The sequence below is a fragment of the Aethalodelphis obliquidens genome, unplaced genomic scaffold (assembly GCF_003676395.1).
Source record: "Aethalodelphis obliquidens isolate GAN/ISIS:26980383/991018 unplaced genomic scaffold, ASM367639v1 scaffold63, whole genome shotgun sequence".
In the NCBI taxonomy this organism is placed as follows: Eukaryota; Metazoa; Chordata; class Mammalia; order Artiodactyla; family Delphinidae; genus Aethalodelphis; species Aethalodelphis obliquidens.
In genome coordinates, this window is record NW_020838007.1 from 591,897 (window position 1) to 612,295 (window position 20,399).

At 59.8% G+C, this 20,399-nt stretch overlaps 1 protein-coding gene across 13 annotated transcripts; it reads left to right on the top strand.

Moving 5' to 3' along the window:
- The first annotated feature begins 748 nt into the window (after window positions 1-748).
- On the top strand, window positions 749-20,294 carry GGT1 (gamma-glutamyltransferase 1). Of its 13 annotated transcripts, none has more exons than XM_027088876.1 (14): window positions 4,049-4,453; window positions 7,717-7,789; window positions 9,605-9,773; window positions 10,262-10,426; window positions 11,050-11,180; window positions 11,329-11,415; window positions 14,206-14,419; window positions 14,632-14,789; window positions 15,732-15,881; window positions 16,287-16,423; window positions 18,741-18,928; window positions 19,109-19,236; window positions 19,331-19,629; window positions 19,969-20,294. In XM_027088876.1, exons 4-14 carry the CDS (start codon window positions 10,266-10,268, stop codon window positions 20,113-20,115), a joined length of 1,800 nt encoding a protein of 599 aa, XP_026944677.1. In that variant the 5' UTR covers window positions 4,049-4,453; window positions 7,717-7,789; window positions 9,605-9,773; window positions 10,262-10,265; the 3' UTR covers window positions 20,116-20,294. The 13 variants fall into 13 exon arrangements, with proteins under 13 accessions (XP_026944674.1, XP_026944677.1, XP_026944678.1 ...); XM_027088874.1 differs by lacking the exon at window positions 4,049-4,453 and adding an exon at window positions 5,230-5,247; XM_027088873.1 differs by lacking the exons at window positions 4,049-4,453; window positions 7,717-7,789 and adding an exon at window positions 749-767.
- The last annotated feature ends 105 nt before the right edge of the window (window positions 20,295-20,399 follow it).

The window sequence follows — 20,399 nt, forward strand, 5'->3', positions numbered from 1 at the left end:
ATCTCTGCCTCCATGGCCACAAGGCCTCCTTCACTGTGTCTGTGTGTCTCCCTTCTTACAGGAAGCCTACCTTATTGAATTTAGAGCCTACCTTAACCCAGGATGATCTCATCTTAACTAATGACTTCTACAAAGACTCTATTTCCAAATAGGGTCCCATTCAGAGCTCCCAGGCAGATGTGGATTTGGGGGGAAACTATTCAGCCCACTACAGTAGCTTCTGCAAAACTGTTTCCTCCTCTGTAAAATGGGGAAAATAGAATGCCCATCTGGCAAAGGTGTAGGATTAGACGCAGCAAGGAAAGCGTCCAGCACACATGCACGTGGCATGTGTAGGCTCTAATCAATCTTCCGTGGCTTCATGCCGAATCCACCCAGCCACCTGACAGCCATTATACTTACATTTAGTGATGATCACTGGGCCCTGTGGATACTTCAGAGACAAAGACGCAGGAGGTTAAAGGAACAGCAGAGGTGGGGAGCTGTGATGGGGGTCCCAGACACTGCGGGAGCCGAGGAAGAATCAGACCAGGAGACAGAGGAGGGCTTCAATGAGGAGGCGGTGGCGTTGAAGTTGGGGCCTGATGGAAGAGCCCCAGCAGTAGGGCAGTGGGTGAATCACACAGAGGAAGGGGCAGGCCCCAGCTGACAGGAATTTATCTGGAGGGCCACGTGAACCTTTGAAGTGTTTTTCAGTGGGGGAGGGATGTGCTCAGAGCACTGCGGATGCAGTAGTAGAGCGGCTGGGGACTCTGCAAAGTTGCCAGGTGAGAGGGGGCGGTGCGGGGGGCTGGAGGGTCAGGTTTGGCGAGCAGGAGGGGGTGTAGAGGTAGGGGCTGCTGGACAGGGCCGGGGAGGATGCGTGGGCTGCTGTCCAGGGCTAGGCCCTGGCTAACATGGCCGGTGGAGGTCTGGGAGGGTAGCTGCCTAGCTCAGGTTCCGGCTTGTTGGTTAGGCATCTGAAACATCAGCCAACAGGATGTTTCAGTGAGGGGGGGCCAAAGAGATGCTGAAAAAGGGGGTGGGGGCAGGGCTTCTACAAGCCCAGGCAGGCTGAGCAGGGTGTGCATGGAGAGTGTGGGGCAGTTTTGGCATTAGCGGAACCGCGCACCCACTTAGCCCTGTGCAGGGTCACGGGGTGGGGGATGGCAGCCGTGGACAGGTGGGCTTGGGCGTTGCCCCCCCACACACACACCTGGAGATAGGAGTATGTCGGCTCTCCGGGAGACCAAGCCATGTGCTGGGCTGGGGTGTGGGCAAGACGCAGCCTTCCTCCCCCACCCCCTGGAGCTCCCAGACACCGCAGATAATTATGAGGTGATGTGATAAATGCTACCTATGCAGGGAGCCGTAGGCAGGGAGGATGCGGTGGCCAGGAGTGGGGCACTTATGACCTCTGAGCTCTGAGCTGCTCATCCAGGAGGGAGAGGCAGCTGCAGGCCCGGGTGCTGGACCATGGAGGTCATGGTGCTCACAGCAGCCTGTGCATGGCCGTCTCAGTGCATCTGCCCAACAACTATTTTAATGATCCCTGCTATCCAGATAGAAAACTGAAGGCAGGAAGAGGAGACCCTGGGCCATCAGGGCTGGGACTGAACTTGAACCTAGGGACTGTAGAGCCCATGCCCTTGGTTGCGCTGCCTCTGAGTTTGGGAATTAGACTTGGTCCACCAGGTGCCAGACTGGCTCTGCTGCCGGAAGTTTCCAGGTGTTAACAAGCTGCTAGCCCTGGAGGCCCATGTACTTGCCGGAGCTCCAGCCTCTGTCCTCACATCAAAGGTGGGTGCTGAGATGGTGAACCGCTACAAGGGCACCAGGGAGTGTCTGGGACACAGGGGGCTCTCTGCCTATGCCTGCAGTTGACCAGAGCTCACTTCCCACTACCACTGGGCCTCACCAGCCCCTTCACCAAACCCGAGTTCTCCTTCCGTCCCTTCAGTGTGGTCTGTGTGGCTCTGAGAGGTGGCCAAATAGCCATAGGGTATGGGGAGCCCTGCTCTGTGGCCTCTGACAGTGGGCAGGGTGTTAGGCCAGGTCCCCCTGAAGCCGGTGCAGAAGGCATTCCAAGAAGGGCAATTGGGGCTTGACATTGGGAAGAACCTGCCAAACAACCAGTCTCACTGTCCTTAGAGGTAGTGAGCTCCCTGTCATGGCAGGTGTGCAAGCCGACCCTTCTGGGGTGATGGAGATGGGAGCTCAGAGGCCAAACATTTGAGATTCTGTGGTCCTCAAATTGATGAAGATGAACTTTTGTTCAGCCAACTGACCAGATGTCTCCTTGGTGCAGATACCAGGGGACACAAAGTGTCTTGGATGATATTAGGTTTCCTGACTCCCGGTGGGCCCTGAGATCCTGGCCCAGCAGCTCTGGAGGATGGGTCAGATGCTGCTTGCGTCTGGACCTGCCTGCCTGTCTCACTCACTGTGAGGCTCCCAACTGCATTTTGGGATGTTGTGTCTTTTTTTCTGACCGAGTCACGTGGCTTGTGGGATCCCAGTTCCCCACCAGGTTTTGAACCCAGGCCCCAGCAGTGAAAGCCCAGAATCCTAACCACAAGGCCACCAGGGAACGCCCAGGATGTTGTGTCTCTACCAGCCGGATGTGGCCCACCTGGGGCACAGGCTCAGCTGGCACTTCTGGGGGCTCAGACACAGCCACTCCCAGGACCTGACAGCAGGGTGGGGCACCACTGGTAGGAAGTGGTTTGCAGGTCTTTCCCCATTTCCTGGGTTGCTGTCCTGCCGGGTAGCTTTGGGTAAGTGCTTTTTCTACTTAGGGTGAGGTTTCCTGTGCCAGGAACACCCTGCTTGCCCCACAAGTGCTTTGTTTTTCCAGGCATAGAAGTGGGGCAGACCTGAGCCTGTTAGAGCAGGAAAGTGGCCTCCAAGGCCTCTGTGGACCCACTTCTCAGAGTGGGGGATGGGCCAGGTGCCTGCCTCCCTGACCACTGGTCCAGGGCCTGAGCCTCCTGTCTGGCCAAGGCCCCCAAACTCTCTAGGTCGCTGGTGCCAGCACCACAGGGGTGATTAGCAGATGAAAGGTTTTGGGATGGTGGGGTGGGGCCCCCAGGCTGCCTTGGCAGCTTCCTTGGCTGGAGGCCGGCCTGACCCAGGGGAGCTCCTCCAGGAGCAGGGACACAGAGACCCAAGCTCAGCCAGCCCCCAGCCAGCGCCCCATCAACACTCCCTTCTTCCCATGGCCCCTGCCCTCTGCCCGACTCCCAGAATGGCTGAGGAGCTAATGGTCACCCACCAGGGTCTTAATGAGTGAGCTGGGGTTAATGGGTTACCCAGCCCGGTGGCACATTCACCAGCCTCCCCGGGCTCTCTAAGTCCAGATGCACTGGCTTGGCCTTCAGGGCCTGAGCTCAGCCACTTCCTTTTCCAGCTTTGATGCCTCAGGGCTCAGGAAGGGTCAGGGCGGTCAAGAGTCTCCCTTGTACCCTCACTGCTGCGGAGATGCCCCAGGCTCAAATTGTTCCCTCTGCCTGGCTGGCCTCCACAGTCCGATCCCAGTGCTATCTGGATCCGCCCCCCCCCCCCGCATAGTTTCTGCCCCTCCCTGGGGGTCCTGGGCTCCTCTTCCTCCTTGGTTGACTATACTATCCCATCTTCAGTCTGGCTGGGGGCTGCTTGAGAGAAGAATCTGAATGGGCCAGGGTCAGATGGGAGAGTGAGTGAATGAATGAATGATGGATGAATACGTGTAAGCAGCAGGCTGTGTGTGGACCTCAGAAGAATGGGCAGGCTTGGGCCTGCCAGCCCTGTGGGGGTACCTACCCCATCCTGTTGGCTGGAGCAGGTGCGGGGGCGTGAGCAGATGGCCCCATCCTCCATCAGCCTGCCTCCTCAACCCCAGGAAGTTGAGGGATGAGGAAAGACTCCCCGGTTCATGTGACTCCTTTTTGTCCTGGTGACGGTGACCAGGGTCCTTGGAGTGACAGCCTGTGGACATCTGCAGCCCCGGGCGTGGGGGCGAGGGCATCCCCTGACCAGGAACTCTAGAGAAAGCGTCGGGCTTCTCAGGCCTGGCGGGGCCTCTGATGCTCACACACCCACCCCTGTTGGTGGAGGCATCTGGCTGTGCCCCAGCACTGTGGGACCTCTCTTTGGATATTGAACGTGGCCAGGAGTTCTCCTCCTCCCAGAGGACCCTTGGCCTAACTGGCCTCTGCCTGAAACCCAGCCTCTTGTAGCCCTACTGAGGCCCTCAAAGCTCAGGTCTCTTATGCAGGGTTTGGGACCCCACTGGGCTTGAAGAGGCTACCTGCTGTCCCAGGTCACACAGCCCCAGGGACAGGACCAGGAACCAGTCCTCTTCCCACCTGGAAAGGTTCCTGTGCCTTTAAAGCCTCCCCCCACTCAGGCCAGCAGGGGGAGGGAGGGGAGGAGCTGGGCACTGGGGACTCTGCTCTGTGCTGGAGTACAGAAGGAGGACCAGCCTTGCAGCCAGGTGAGCTGGGGCAGGATGGGCGTCTGGCTGTACCCCAGTGCTATGTGACCCTGAAGCTCAGCTCACCATCTCTGAGCTGCTGGACATCGTAGGAGTGGGGAGCTCAGGCTTGGGGCCTCTCGGGGGCATCTGGAGGACTGGGTTCCAGCCCCAGCTCTGTTATGTCCTGGCTGTGCTCTGGAGGAGTCCCCCGTCCTCTCTGAGCCTCAGTTTATACACCTGCGTCATGGGAGTGAGCTGCCCTTCAGGGTGATGGGGGTGGGGATTGTGTGGACAGATCCTGCAGAGGGGTCACACGGATGGGCAGAGCCTTAGGCCCTTGGTCTGACTGGGTCTGGGCTGGGAGCCTCTGTTTCTTTTCCAGTAAGTGGGTTTGAGGCTGCCTGACAAGGCTTTCTGGCTGACTGCTACAGTTGTGGGGTGGGTGGAGGAGGGTGGGGAAGTGGGCTTCTTGGATTGAGAGGGAGGAGGGCAGTGTGGAGAAACTGAGGCCCAGAAGGATGGGGCAGCCTGGGGTGGTGGTGGGGTCACTGGGGTGGCGGGTCTGGAGTGGAGGTGAGTGGTGATGGGGGCTGAGGTGCTGTGTCCTCGGGCCACATCTCTCGGGCTCTGGTTTGCTCTCATGGTGGGGGTGGGGCATGGCCGGTACAAGTACAAGGGGTGATTGCACAACTCCGGGGACGCCCGCCCCCTTGTGGTCATTGCAGGCATGTATAGCTATTTCGACAGGTTTCTGGCAGGTAGTGGTTATCAGGTCTTGGGGAAGGAGCCTCCCAAATCCAGTCTGGGTCATGGTAAGCTTCCTGCCCAGAGCTGTGTTCTCATACCTAGGGGACGTCACTCCTCACTGTGGGCATTGGTGGTAAGGAAGGTGAAGGGGTGCCTACCTGTCCATCCATGTGCCTCCAGGGCCAAGTCGCTTCTACCTAAGCCTCGGCTTCAGGCCTGTAAATGGGTTTGGGGCTGTGCCCAGTTTCGCCCCTGTGACTCTGGGGCTGGAGGATTAACAGAGAAACCCCACGCTGTCTGTTCTGTCTCACTCTTCTTCATGCTCTCTTCTCTGCTGCGTCCTAGAACATGCTCGCTCAGCCTAGATTCAGCATGGGTGTGTGTGTGTGTGTGTGTGTGTGTGTGTGTGTGTGTGTGTGTGTACGTACTGGGAGGGGGTGGTGCTGATGGCAGGGTCAGTATCTCTGGCTGGGTGAGGCTTGCATATTCCTGGGGGCAGAGAACTCACCACCTTTTGTGCCTAGGACAGGAGCCGTGGGGTCTGGAGGAGACCTCCAGCCCAGACCAACTGCCCCCAGGTCCCCTCTCTGCATGTGGGTGTGGGGGGCTGACTGGGACAGAATGTGACACACTTGATATGTGAGGAAGGGCTTTCTTTGTTCTGTACGTATGTATGCCTCAGTCGACATGGCCTTTGAGACACCTTCGCTTTTGTCTCCCCTCCATAGAACCTGCAGCTGCAGCTGGGCTTCCTCCAACTTGCCTCAGCTCAGGGTTTTCCTGTTGAGGTCACCTGGGGGGTCTGGGTCATCCTCTGCCCACTCAGACCTTCTTCTTACCTTCCTGCCACTTCTGCCATGTCTCATGCCATCCCAGGCAGGGAGAAAACCATTGAGCAGGCTCAGGCATTGAGACAGAGCCCTGTGGCTCTCCACTGCAGACCCCTCCCAGCCGACTGAGCTGCAATGCAGCCATTCAGGCAGGACCAAATACCCTGATGTTCCTGGCTGATGTCCAGTCCTTGGGGACAGGTCTTGGGCCTTGGTCCCTGGATCCTGCCTTGTCCATCTTCTTAGTTACCCCGGTCTGCAGGGGAGGGGATGGTGTCTAGGGAAAGAGCTGTCATGGCACCCCCATCCCAGGGTCATGCTGGTTGAAGATTTCATGGTAGTGCATTGGTTCGGTTCCATGCCAAGCCCGCCCAAGGGCAGTTGAGTGATAGGACCAGGCCTGTTCTGGCTGTGTGACCCAGGGCAGGCAGCAATGTCTGGTCAGCCTCCACGTCTCCTTCTACCTATCAAATGATGCAGCCTTGCGGGGTTATTGCGGATTAGATGGCACAGATGGGGGCTGTGGGGGATCCTGGGCAGCTTCGGCACAGCGAGCTGGGGAGAGGGGGAGGGAGGCATGACTCAGGAAGTAGCTGAGCCTTCTCCTTGGCTGACGAAAGCCAAAGGGGGAGGGGGCAGTGTCCAAGTTCCCTGGGGCGGGTCTGCAGCTGCTCCTGACTCTGGACTCCTTGGTGGGCTGGTCAGGGACATGCAGCAACTTGGGGCGGGTACGGGGTAGCCAGGTGTGCACTGGTGGGCTGTGTGACCTTGGACCCACTCTGGCCGTCTCTGGGCCCTGCCTTTCCAGGCTGTTTAGGTGGTTCCTTGGGCCTGGGGCACTAATGTTCCTGGATAGGTGGTGGAACCTTCCGGACTTGAAGCCCTGGGCCGTGCCCCAGGGAGGTACCCTTGCCGTCCAGCTGTGGGGTGTGGTGAGCCTCTCAGGTCTGGGTTCTGCTCTGGTGCTGGTGACACCCCTGCTCCACGGCCTCAGGAACCATCTCTGGGACACCATGTCTGGCCCTGGAGTTCAGATACTCTGAACAAGGACAGGGCAAGCCTGTGGGGGACACCCACCCTTCGGAGGGGCCTGAGTCCAGGAGGAGGGATGCCTTGTCTCTGTCGCCACACCTCGCCTTCCCCATTGGGGCCACAGCCCTTGCCTGCTGCCACCATCCAGGGGACCCCAAGGGTCACTGCTGACAGCACCTTGTACCTCCAGGGCCCTCCCAGGGCTGCGTGAACTCTAGTCACTTGGCAATAGGCCGAGTCCCTGTGCCTCCTTGTTGCCGTGACATGACAGCAGCCTCCGGCCACCCTCCGGCCATCCTCCCTGCCAGGTCAGACCTCTCTTTGAGGACCGCCCACTCTCCACCTATTCTGACACACACAGGGATTCTAGGTGCCCCCCCCGCAGGCCTCTCCCCGTGTCTCCCCGCACCCCTCCCACCCCCATCCCCCACCCCCTGGACTACGTGAGCATGTGAGTTCCTCCGGCCCCTCCTGCTCCTTTCCTGCCTCTGCTCCTCCTGGGAGGAGCCCACCCCCACCCCAGATCCCAGCCCAGCTCTGAGGCCCCCAGAGGAGCTCTGCCCAGGCAGGGCTGCAGGCGTGGCTCTGGGCAGCTCCTGGGAGTGGGGGGAGCCTGGCCTACACTGTGGCCAAGACCTTCCCAGGCAGACAAATCTGCCTCTTCCTCCCCAGCCAGTGTCCCAGCCCAGAGCTGTCTTCTGAGGAACAGGGGCTGTCCTGGGCCCCCGCTGCCCTCAGGCCTCAGGTAAGCCCACCGGGCTCGGGAGGAGCAGGGTCGCTATTGGAGGTCAAGCACCCGCTCTCTGGCCTCAGTTTCCCTTCCTGACACTGATTTGGGTGAGAGCCAGTCCTCTGGGCTTGGACGTTGTTTTAGTGAGGCTGAGAAAAACGTGTGTGGGGGATGGGAAACAGAAGCACAGTCACCCGGCAGGGTGTCTTCCGCAGGGCTGGGATGGCTGCCTATGGGGGGCTGAGTCAGACCTCCCTACTGCCCTGCCCAGGGAGAAGGGGATGGGTCAGTGCGGCCCACCCCTCCCCCCACTCCCTGGCAGACAGAGCCTCACAGGGTACCCCCTGCCCTTTGGGGAGCCCACTTGGGCCCTTGGGTGGAAGGATGTGCAAGCAGATGGTTGGTGGGGGGCTGGAGCGTGGACCTCAGGAGGTCTTGGCTGGCTTGTCTAGGGGCCTGAGGGTGGAGAGGAGCACCCAGAGTTGTGGGGGTGGGGTCTCAGCGGATGGTCCCAAGCCCAGGAGAAATGAGGCCATGCCCTCAAGCTGCCCAGCGTGGCCTGACCCAGTGGACAGGACTGGGGGGCCTCCTTGACGGGTGGGGCTGTGCCTGTGCTGGGGAGGGGGACACTGGCTCCTGTCTTGCCCCGCCCACCCCACCGCATATGATGGGAAAGTTCTAGGTCTGGAACAGATGCCTCAGGTTGCTGGCCCAGCTCCTGAGGTCCCGCAGACCTCCCAGCACAGCTGCCTCTATCAGGAACCCTGACCTGGCCCCCTGCCAGGGCCCGGGGTACGCCCTGAGAGCTGTCAGGCCTGGCAGAGGGCATGGCCTGTCCTCAGGGCAGTGGTGGCGGCAGGACCTGGCTGGCTCTTTGGAGAGAGCCTTGCCTTCTGACCGCTCTTCCAAGGACTGAAGAGCAGGCAGTGCTGGTGGGGGATGGGAGGGTGTCCAGCGAGAAACGGTGGTGCCTAGATTCGGTCAAGGTGGTCAAGACAGAGAGGAGGCTGGCTTGGACCCTGCTGGGGGTGTGGGGGGGTAGTCAGCTGTGTGACCGCCCCCTGAGCTTGGGGAGGAGAAAGCCCTTCTGTGCTGGGGTCTGGGCCCCCACGTTGGGTGGGACTCCATTCCTAGACCAGCTCTAGGAGACCCTGTGAATAGGGACAGGGTAGCCAGAGGGGTCCCAGCCCTGGGCTCTCCAGCAGACATCGCCCTTTGGAGGGAACTGAGTCCGGGAGAGGAGGCACCCTGCCTCTGTCACCACACCTCTCCTCCCCCGTTGGGGTCACACCCCTCGCCTGCTGCCATTGCCACGGGGACCCCAAGGATTACTTCCATCCCTCCCTCACAGCCTGGCAGGAAGTCAACAGGGAAATAAACGGTGAGTGGAGGCTGACCGGCTCCCCTCTGCCATACACAGACCTCCAGGCCCTCCCAACATAGCCAACACTTACCTAACACTTCATGCTTTCCAACCCACTTCATCTTCACAATACTCCCAGCAGGCCCTTCTGTCATTCCACTGGACAGATGGTCAGATGGTCAGTGACTTGCCCAAGGTCCCACACAGGTGAGACGGGGCAGGCTGGCCCCAGAGCCCATGCTCCATCCCCTCGGCTGGCACGCTGGCCCTCACCCCTTGGTCACATGACAGCTCCCTGCCCTGCTCTGTGCAACACCCTTGCTGTGCAGGAGAGAAATGCACTGTGGGGACGGAATATTCACCAACATGGGAGTGGCTGACGGAGTTCATCAGAGGCAGAGACACCTCACATTGCTCCCCGGAGGGCCAGGCCCAGCCCGCTTCAGAGACACCTGCTCCATTTTCAGGAGAACAAGCAGACTGCGTGGTGCGGGAGTCTCCCTGGGGCAGATTCTGCGGCCGCAGGCTCCTGCAGAGCGTGAAGGAGACCTCAGTTATTCCTCCGGCCTGTTCAGCCCAAACCGTCTTCTGTGGCCACCTCCTTGGGAGGCTCAGGGCTCCCACCCGCCGAGGAAGGTAGGCTCTGGTCCCACGGTGGCTCATCTGATAATTTCAGGAGACTGTGGGTGCCCCCTTTGAGGACACAACAAAAGCTGAACCCCACGCTCTGTGGCAGGTCACTCTGGGGACCCAAGAACAGTGCCGGGAAGGAATCAGGCCAGGCCTGTGCCTCCCGGAGTGACTGCAGGATCAGGGGCTCCTCTCTGGAAGTGAAATCCGGGGGGCTCCCTGCTGGAGATGGGGTGCTTACTGGGAGGGGGCCCCGAGGATAAGCAGGAGGATTTGGGGGGGCAGAGGTAGGACCAGGAGCTTCTGGCAGAGGGAGTGGCTTGAGCAAAAATCTGGGGACTGGGTGGCCCATGCATTCTGGGGGCCGGAAGGAGACACGAGGACATATGTCTGAGGCTCGACTTTGTGCTGTGCCCCGTGGGACGATGATGCGCCCAAGGCCAGGTCAGCAGTGGCCCCCTGACCTTCTACCCTCCCATCCCCCGTGCCCGCAGAGCCATGAAGAAGCGGTCCATGCTGCTGGCCCTGGTGGCCGTGGTCCTAATGCTCCTTATCATTGGCCTCTGCGTCTGGCTGCCTGAGACCTTCAAGCCCCACAGCCACGTGTACCCCAGAGCTGCCGTGGCCGCGGATGCCAAGCGCTGTTCAGAGATCGGGAGGTGAGTGGGGCAGGGTGTGGGGACACAGGCCCTGGAAGACAGCCACCGTAAGTGGACCTGGGCAAGACCCTCGCCTCTCTGGGACTCAGTTTCCCCACTGGTAAACGGGCTGCCTGGATGAGGGGTGTTCGGTGTGCGTGGAGCTGCCTATCCTGTCCCTGGACCTTCTCAGCAGCTTCTGGTCAGGGGAGAAGGGGACACTGGCCCTGAGAGCAGGGTGTGGGTCTCCCAGTGTCCAGCTGAGCCCTTTTCTCAGTTCAAGGGTGTCTGTCTCTTCAGATAAACTCTGCTGTTTTATTTTTAGACCCCTAGCTCACATGTACAAAGATCAGTTCTCACTTAAAAACTTAAACAGAAAAAAGATGTTATTAATAAAAAGTAACAATTTCCCCTTTTTTTCCGATTATAAGTCACGTACATCTGTTTGCTTGAAAAAGAGGAACATTTAAGCCCGTTGGTTTTAGAATACAACAGTCTTTTACATTAAAAAATCAAAAACTATGGGCTCCTCTCCATCCTCCTTTGGGCAGTGTGGCCAGGCGGTGGGGAGGCGTGTGGAGGGGTGCGCATCTCGGAGGGTAGAGAGCCCGCCGGCTCTCACTCCCGGCACGTGCCACTGGCAGGGATGCATTGCTGGACGGCGGCTCAGCGGTGGATGCTGCCATCGCGGCCCTGCTGTGCGTGGGGCTCATGAACGCACACAGCATGGGCATCGGGGGTGGCCTGTTTCTCACCATCTACAACAGCACCACACGTGAGTGGCTGGCAGGGTGGGAGGTGAATGGCGGGGCTGCCTGCCTCAGGCTGCACTTGGGCTGGGCAGGCAGAGCTGGGCAACTCCTAGGTTCACACAAGTGAGGGGCTGGTGTTGGTCCGGACTGCCCACATGCTTCTTCTTCCAGGAAAGGCTGAGGTCATCAATGCTCGAGAGGTGGCCCCTCAGCTGGCCTCTGCCGGCATGTTCAACAGCTCAGAGCAGTCAGAGGAAGGTGAGTGCAGGCTCGGTGTGGGTGCAGGGGCAGGACGAGCTGCTGGAAGGCATGAGCACGCCCCCACACCCTCCATATTCCCCCCATCCCATCTGGGGCTGGGAGTGGCTCTGGCAGTCCCCTCCCATCCCTTCCTGGCCCCACAAAACGCTCCATAATGATTGGTCAAGCCCATCATCACAGAGGGTAAAGAGAGCTTCTGTTATTTCTGCTCAGGTCCCTCCAGGGCCACCCGGAGCTAGAACACGGAGAGAGTGATTACTATTACAACAGCTTGCATGTGCCGGGGTCCTGGGGCCAGCACTCTGCTCAGCCCTTTTCACCGATGAGCCCCTTGAATCCTCCCTGTACGCTTGGCAGGGGTAGCGTGGTGTTGATTTCCATTTTACAGGTGGGGATGCTGAGGCCCAGAGAGGTCATGTAAACTGATTAAGGTCACACAGCTGGATGGTGGTAAAGCTGGGATTGAACCCAGCTATCTAAACCTATTTAAAAACCCAGGCTATCTAAACCCTGGGTTTTTAAAGGGCATCCAAATCATTCATTCGTTCGTTCTTTTGTTCATCGGTGGGGATAGCTCTCTAGAGTATGGGAAGGAGTCTCTTTTTTCTAACCTGTCCTTAAGCCAAGAAGGAAATCCCTGTAACTCCCCAGGCAGCCAAGGGAAATCAACGGCCACCAGGGGGCGCCCCTGCAAGGACCCCAGTGGATTGCAGGATGAGGTTGGAGGGAAGGAGGTGTGGGGATTAAAGGCCATAGTGGGTCTGAACCCCTCCTGCAGGCTTTGCAGGACCCCTCCTGCAGGTGGAGCCCTGTGTAGGGTGCTGAGAGCAGTCGTTTTGGAATCCCCTCCAACACAGTCTTTGAATTTTTACCCATTGGGAAACTCAGTGTAGAAATGAAATCAGTCAGAGTGTGAGATTGTGGGAATCTTACAGACTTAGCATCTTTGGGTGCTTGGAATTCACATATTTAACTAGGGCTTGTTGGGCACCTCCTACAGCATCAGGGGCTGTTCCCTAAGCCAGTAGAAACAAAGGTAACAGGTGAAATGCACATTCCAGGTGGAACAGGGAGAGATAGCACACATGGGTGTGCCATGTGCCACAACACTGCCTGGGAAGCAGAGGTGGGAAGGGTTGGAGGGCTTGTGGGTTCATCAGGTGCCCTGGTCAGGGCATGTGAGCAAAGACCCAAAGGCTGGGGCTGGGGGCAGCCATGGGGGTGTCTGGGGGAAAGAGGAGGACACAGGGTCAGGTAGAACCGCCCAGGTCATGTTGGACCTCATGGGTCATCATGTCTGAGTGAGGTAAAGGTGTTCCCTGAGTCGAAAGGGGGACCTGGGTGGATCTGGCCGCTTTCTGATGGGACCCCCTCAGGCTGCTGTGAAAGAGGAGGAGCAAGTTACCTGCCCGTCAGGTAGCCCATCAGGATGTCACGGTGATAACCAGGGAGAGATGAAGTTGGCGGCTGGTGGCTGGGCCGAGCACACTTGGAGGGCGGAGCTGCAGATTTGCTGATGGGTTGGGTGTGACGCTCACCCAGGAGTCTCGGGTGAGTTGGGGTCTCAGGTCTGCACCTGGAAGGACCGGGTGGCCCTTACAGAGACCAGCAAGGTGTTAAGTTTGAGAAGCCTTTTTCAAGTGGGCAGGTGCATCCTCAGATCTGGCCATCAGGGGAGCAGGCCGAAGAGTCAGTTTGGGAGTTGTCAGCGTGTAATGGACCCTGCAGCCTGACATGGAGGAGGGCACCAAGAGTTGGTGCAGACAGAGGAGAGGGCAGGGAGATGCAGAAGTGACACAGGAAGAGAGAGTGATGGGCCAGGTAAGATGAGAAAGAGGCCCTGCGATGGCAGCGTGGGGGTCACTGGTGACCTTGGTGAGAGTGTGGCATGAGAGCCTGATTGACCAAGGTCAGGGCAGCCCTTATATAAGGGGGAGGAATTGTGTGCTGGGTGTCAAACCTTCCAGGATGTGCCAAAGTCGTAACAACCCGGCTCTTGGAACCTCGTGCCCCACTTCAGGGTGGGAGAGGCAGCTCGAGAGCTGCAGCCGCCAAGCTTGGGAGTGCCCCCTACCCTGCATCTCAGGGTTGAGAGCAGGAGGGTGCCTGGGAGCCGAGGCTGTGGCTGAAACTTTCTGGGTCAGTGCTGGCTTTAGGGTGCGGCGGGGGCAGTGAGGCCTAGTGGGGAACCAGGGTCCAGGGCTCTGTTTCCAGGGGAATCATGGCTCCTCAAAGGACAGTGCTGGGAAACAAAACTCTTTATGGTCAGATGGGGAAACCGAGACCCAGAGAGGGGACAGGGCAGGGGTTTGGGCTCAGGTCCCAGTTGGGACAATGGAAGAGAGGAAGAGAGGCCCTTGCTTTGGGACCAGCCCGGCCTTGAGAGTGGCCTGGGCTTGCACTGGGGGCTTTGGCGGGTTTTGGAGAAACACTTGAGTCTTATGGGATGAGGGGCCTCGTGGCCCAGGAGGCTCAAACTGAGAGATGGTGAGGTCTGGCTTCCTTATACTCTCGCTGTGCAACCGTGGGCCTGGCACGGGATTTCAGACACGGTGGCACCTGCGGAGACAGGCATCCAGGCCTGGGACAGCGGAACCCAGCACACGTGCTACCGCCCCTCCCTCCTGTGCCCTCATCGGACAGCTGAGCTGAGCCACACTCATGCCTGCTGAGTCCAGATGTGACCTCAAAAATCTATGTCCTTCCTGAGCCTCACTGGTCCCACCTGGGGATGTGCCTGGAACATCCCCCGTGTGGAGCCACTAGCTGTGTCCCTCTCCTTCGCAGGTGGGCTGTCGGTGGCGGTTCCAGGCGAGCTCCGCGGCTATGAGCTGGCACACCAGCGGCACGGGCGGCTGCCCTGGGCTCGCCTCTTCCAGCCCAGCATCCAGCTGGCCCGCCAGGGCTTCCCTGTGGGGAAGAGCTTGGCGGGAGCCCTGCAGAGAAGCCAGGCTGCTATCCAGCGGCACCCTGAGCTGTGGCACGTCTGTGGTCCCTACTGGTGGGCGAGAGCGGGTGGCACTTTAAGGAACCTGCACTGAACGAGGGACCAAAGCCCTGCCTGTTCTGAGCCTGGGGATGGGGTCCCGGCCCCACCTGGGCTGGATTCTGTGGACAGGGGCACCCCATCCTTTGTTCTCTTGTGTGTGTGTGTGAGTGGGGTGGCTGAGTCCGCCCCACCTGCCTGCCTCACGGGAGCCCCTTCTGCCCCAGCGAGGTGTTCTGCCGGGATGGGAAGGTGCTGCGGGAGGGGGACCGAGTGACCATGCCTCGGCTGGCCGACACCTACGAGACGCTGGCCTCGGAGGGCGCTCAGGCTTTCTACAACGGGAGCCTCACGGCCCAGATTGTCAAGGACATCCAGGAGGCCGGTGAGCGGGCGACCTCAGGGGCCTGGGGCCAGGAACTCCACAGCGGGAACACTGAGCCTGGGGTCCTTGGGTCCTACCTGGCCTGGACACTGGGCCCTCAGGGAGTGTCTGGCAGGGGAGGGTCACAGATGTGTCTGCAGTTAATGACAGGCCACACGGATCCACAGCTCCTGGTTAAGTCAAAGCTGAGAGAAACCCTGCAGTCCAGGAGAGAAAACCCTGGTGGGGGGAACGCAGGTGTAGGCAGGAGCCAGGGTTGGGGAAGTGCTAAAGTACAGACCCTGGAGGACTTCCTGGAGGAGGCGGTGCCTGAGCCACAGGTGAGGTTGGACTTTGTAAGCAGAGAGAACAGTTTGAGGCCTGGAGAGAAGGCTTTTATTTCTCCAGGAGGATCACAGGGGATGAGGGTGGGCTTGGTGAGCGAGGCATGGGAGGAGCTGCATGCAGGGCCTGCGGTTGGGAACTTGTGGGCAGGTTCTTATAGGTTCAGGAGCCCCATGCTGCCTCTCCCTCACCGAGCCATGGCCTCTTCATGTTAGTTTTTCCAGTGTGTCAGGGAGGAGGGTGATTAGCATGTTGACCTTTACCACTGACATCGGAAATTAGCCTGTAAATACTTGGTATGTCTGGAGCCATTTCCCTAGAGAATTAAGAGCTTCCCTCCACCCACCCATTAGTCATAGGAGGAGGGGACGGGGGGGGGGGGGGTGCGGAGGTAGGGGAAGTGGTGGATGGGAGCAGATATCTCCCACTTAGAGAAGATCCTCTGGCCGCCAAGAGGACAGACGACAGACCCAGAGGCCAGTGAGGCAGCAGGTGGAGGGCGCTGGCCTGGACCTGGCCAGGGGAAGGTGGCACCGTCAGGGAGGTCCGGGGATAGACAGGGCTCCCCGCTTGATGGCCCCCCAGAAGTGTGCCCCATCTCCGTGTCACCCCATGCAGGGGGCATCGTGACGGCCGAGGACCTGAACAACTACCGCGCAGAGCTGATCGAGCACCCACTCCGCATCGGCCTCGGGGACGCCCAGCTCTACGTGCCCAGTGCCCCGCTCAGCGGGCCAGTGCTGGCCCTCATCCTCAACATCCTCAAAGGTCAGCTGCCCTCCGCGGCCCTGCAGAGCAGCGTCCTGGGGGTGGGCACAGCCGTGTGAGGTCTCGGGATCACGGGGTGGCTCTCAGTGCCAGAGTTCATGCTGGGCGGCCTGGTCCAAAGGGCACATCTGGTAAATCTGAGTGGTCATCTGTGACCCCGTGGACTGGGTAGCCCTGTGGCTGACATGTGAGGCCCAGACCTGGGGGACCCTTGCTTCCTTCCATCCTCCCCCGCCTCCCAAGCAGCCACTGCTGTTGGTTATTAAACGTCCCCCTTCTCAAGGTGAACCAGGTGGGTCAGGGAGGCATGGACCACCCCCTTTCCAGGGCACTCAGCTGTCCTGGCCGAGCTGGGATGTCCTGGGGCCACCGGGACCACCAACCTGCCTGGCTCTGCCCAACCAGGGTACAACTTCTCCCGGGAGAGCGTGGAGACACCTGAGCAGAAGGGCCTGACCTACCACCGCATAGTGGAGGCCTTCCGGTTTGCCTACGCCAAGAGGACCCTGCTTGGGGACCCCAAGTTTGTCAATGTGACTGAGGTAAAGGGCAGGGGCTGGCCTTCGATGGGTGGGGGGCCTACCATGGAGATGCCAGGAGGGCTCCCCGGGCCACCCCAGCCTCACTCAGCCTTTATTCATCTATTTCTGCCACTGACTTGCCCTCGGGCCTACTGTGTGCTAGGATGGACTGTTGACCCTGAGTCCTAGCCTCTGCCCCACGGAGCTCACAGGGTGGGAGAGACAGACTTGTCAGTGAGTGGTAGTGCCCTCCTCTGCCACGGTCCAACCTCGGGGACTTTGCATGTGCTGTGTCCTTGGCCTGGAAGGCTCTGCAGTGGTCAGTGCCGAGGTGAGGAATGCACAGGGGCATCACAGCCCTCAGGGTGGAGGAGGGTGGATTCAGGGAGGGGACCAGTGTTCCAGGTGGGCAGAGGCCCCAGCCACATGCTCCCTGGTCACACCCAGGAGCTAACTTCCCAGATCCCCACCCAGGCCCTGCACTGACCGACCCACCCACTCGCCAGGTGCCCCGGCTCCAGGCTGGACTTCCACCTCCACCCCGATCACATCCCTCATTACCTACTTGGGTCCCCCCCTCCCCGCAAGGTGGACCCGCAGACCCCCTCACACTGGCCTGTGACCTCCCGCAGCTGCTCAGCAGCCCCTCTTCTCTTACCTGGGGATGATTTTGCACTCACTGCTCCCCACATCAGCACCTGGCATCCCTGAGGTTGTGGAAGCCAGTGCATCGTGCCCCTCTTTGCCCTCCCTCCTGGCTGAGACTGGCCTTCTGCTCATCCACTCTCTGACTCAGCACGCCCTTCCTACACTGCTGCTCTCCCTCCTGGGTTCCCAGTCTGCCCTTTCTGATGGGTCATTTCCGAAAGAAGTGTATGGTTGTGGGTCCAGAACCCTCCAGCTGCTTCCCCGTCCCTCTGCTCCCCATTGGGGCAAACTTGGCCACCACCTCCTCTCTGGAGCCTTCTCCCCTGGTGCCCGCCCTTCCTCCCTCCCTCCATACCTGCGCTGCCAGGTCCTGAGACCAGCCTCCGTTTCCCCTTCGGTCCACTCTCTGCAGCATCTCACCACGTTCACCAGCACCTCCCTCCCTTGACTTTTTAATTTGCAAGGTTATGGACATTTCGGCACATTTCCTTCCTCTCTCCCCATCTCCATCCGTTTCCCCCTTGCTCTCCCTGTTTTTTCCTTTTTAGATGTCTGGTCGGCTTTTTCCCAAGGGTCCCATCCGTGTCTTGAGGCCCCCGGCCTGTCAAGCTCACACCTGCTGTTGCTGTCACGTCTGCCATCTCTTAGCCTCAATGGACCCCCTGGGCTGTTCTGTTGATTTTAAGGCCCAGGGCAGTTGTCTTTTAGGATGTCCCAATTCCTGGATTCAACCCTGTTTCCTTGGAAGTAGATTCAGGCTGAACGTTCTCCCCGTGGATTGGCCACTTAATTCATGGGTGTTGCTGGAACCTTCTGGAGGCATTTCCTCTGCTCAGCCTCCTGCGCCCTGCCTTGCCCATGAACTCAACACATCAGGTGTGGCCCATCACCCACCTGAGACAGATTCTTCAGGGTCCGACGAGCTCCTTTCCCAAATCAGGCTCCCAACCTGCCCCAGTTAGCGGCCACTATAGACTGAAGACTTGGGGCCTTTCTCCGTTCCTCTTTTCCACCTGGTGGATATCATAGCCTCCCAGTTGGGTTTCACCCCCACACAGCTGCCAGAGGGATAACACCCATCACTCCTCTGCCCTAAGCACAGGTGGCTTTGAAGTCCTTATAGGGCTTGTAAGGACCTATGGGATCAGCCCCTGTTGGCATCTTCAACCTCTTCTCTCCCTAACCCCATTCACTGTCTGCCTGTCACTCACAGGCCTGCCTCAGGGCCTTTGCATTACCATTCAGGTGGCTTTTTCAGATATTACCTTCTCTGAGAAGCCCTCCCTGACCACTCTGCTCCCACCCCATCACACTCCACCCCCATCACCTGGCTTGTTCTTTCCAGCACATCCCTGCCTGCCTTTGTCTTCCCTGCTGTGAGGGTGGGGACCTGCGTGTCTGTTCCCTGCTGATCCCCCAGTGCTGGGCATGAAGTTACAAGCTCCCTGAATGAATGAATGATTGGATGCAATGAAAGTGGAGACTCCGAGGACGGACAGACATTCAGAGTTGCTGGACAGCAACAGAGACAGAGGCTGGGGAGAGGGGGTCAGACGGACCACGTGAGACTTTGGGTGCAAGAGGGTTATGGTCAGAGCCATGGCTGGGGGCTTCCTGAGAGCTGCTCGCACAAGCCCATCCCCCTCCCCACCTCCCTCACCTCCTCAGGCCAGCTCTGGGGTCTCGGCAGGTGGTCCGCAACATGAGCTCCGAGTTCTTCGCTGCCCAGCTCCGGGCCCGGATCTCTGATGACACCACTCACCCGGCCTCTTACTATGAGCCCGAGTTCTACACGCCGGATGACGGGGGCACCGCCCACCTGTCCGTGGTCTCAGAGGATGGCAGTGCTGTGTCGGCCACCAGCACCATCAACCTCTAGTAGGGCTGCTGGGTGGCCGGGTGGGCCGGGGCTGCCTGCGTGTCCTAGAAGGGGGGCTCCACATTGGTAGAGTGCTTGCCCCCAGCTCCCCAGGGAGCGTGTTGGCACTTTGGTGGGCACGTGGGGCTGGTGGGACGGGGCAGGGGTGGGCACAGCTCTCTGACCCAGCTGGTCTGCAGCTTCGGTTCCAAGGTGCTGTCACAGGCCAATGGGATCCTGTTCAACGATGAGATGGATGACTTCAGCTCCCCCAACATCATCAACAAGTTCGGGGTGCCCCCCTCACCGGCCAACTTCATCACGCCAGGTGTGGGCACAGGGCTTGGGTGGGGAGGGGGCTGGTGTCCCAGCAGGCAGCTGACCAGCTCCTCTGTCCCCTCCCTCCCACCGGCCGGCTGCAGGGAAACAGCCGCTCTCGTCCATGTGCCCGGTGATCATCGTGGGTCAGGACGGCCAGGTCCGCATGGTGGTGGGTGCCTCTGGGGGCACGCAGATCACCACGTCCACTGCACTGGTATGTGCCACCTGCCTGTGCCCCCAGCCCCTTGCCCGCTGGGCTACACTGACCCCATCCCCTCATCCGCAGGCCATCATCCACAGCCTGTGGTTCGGCTACGATGTGAAGCAGGCAGTGGAGGAGCCCCGGCTGCACAACCAGCTTTTGCCCAACACCACGACGCTGGAGAAAGACATTGACCAGGTTGGGGGGGTGGTGCTGAGTCACAGTGGGGGCCCCTGGGAATCCTGGAACAGGGCCTGGATCTCCTGTGTCATTGCGGAGTGGACGATGGCTGCTGTCCTCTGCCTGGGGCAGATGACCCTCATGCCCGCTGCCTGGGCCACTTTGCACCCCATGCTCTGAGGACCGGGCCACCTGCTCTGATGAGACCCAGTCGGCCCAGCTGCCCCCAACTTGCTCTTCGTGGCCACTCAGACAGAAATGGCGCCACCGGTGTCTTTGGAAGCCATGCCCACACAGGCGTGGTTCAGATGGTGTCTTGGGCCCCCGTTGAGGCCTCCCTCTCCCTCCCACCCCCAGGCAGTGGCTGCAGCCCTGAAGACCCGGCACCACCACACCGAGGTCACTTCTACCTTCATTGCTGTGGTACAGGCCATTGTCCGCACAGCTGGCGGCTGGGCGGCTGCCTCAGACTCCAGGAAAGGCGGGGAGCCTGCGGGCTACTGAGTACTCAGGCAGGCAAGGTGGACCAGCAGCCCAGGGATGAGATGTCCGCTGGGGGTGGGGGGCTGGGAGTGGGACTTTGGGGGACATGCTTCCCCTGTGAGCGGCAAAGCAGTGCAATAAATGGGGGCTGCAGTGCCAGGCTCTGGGCGGTCTTGCCGGCCAGCTCCCAATTCCCTGGGCCTCAGCATCCTGTGTGAAGTGGGGCCACCTGGCAGGGAAGGATGGAGAGAAGGGATTCAGAGGTCTGGACAGCTCAGGCACTGGAGCCAGCCTCAGCATTTTCA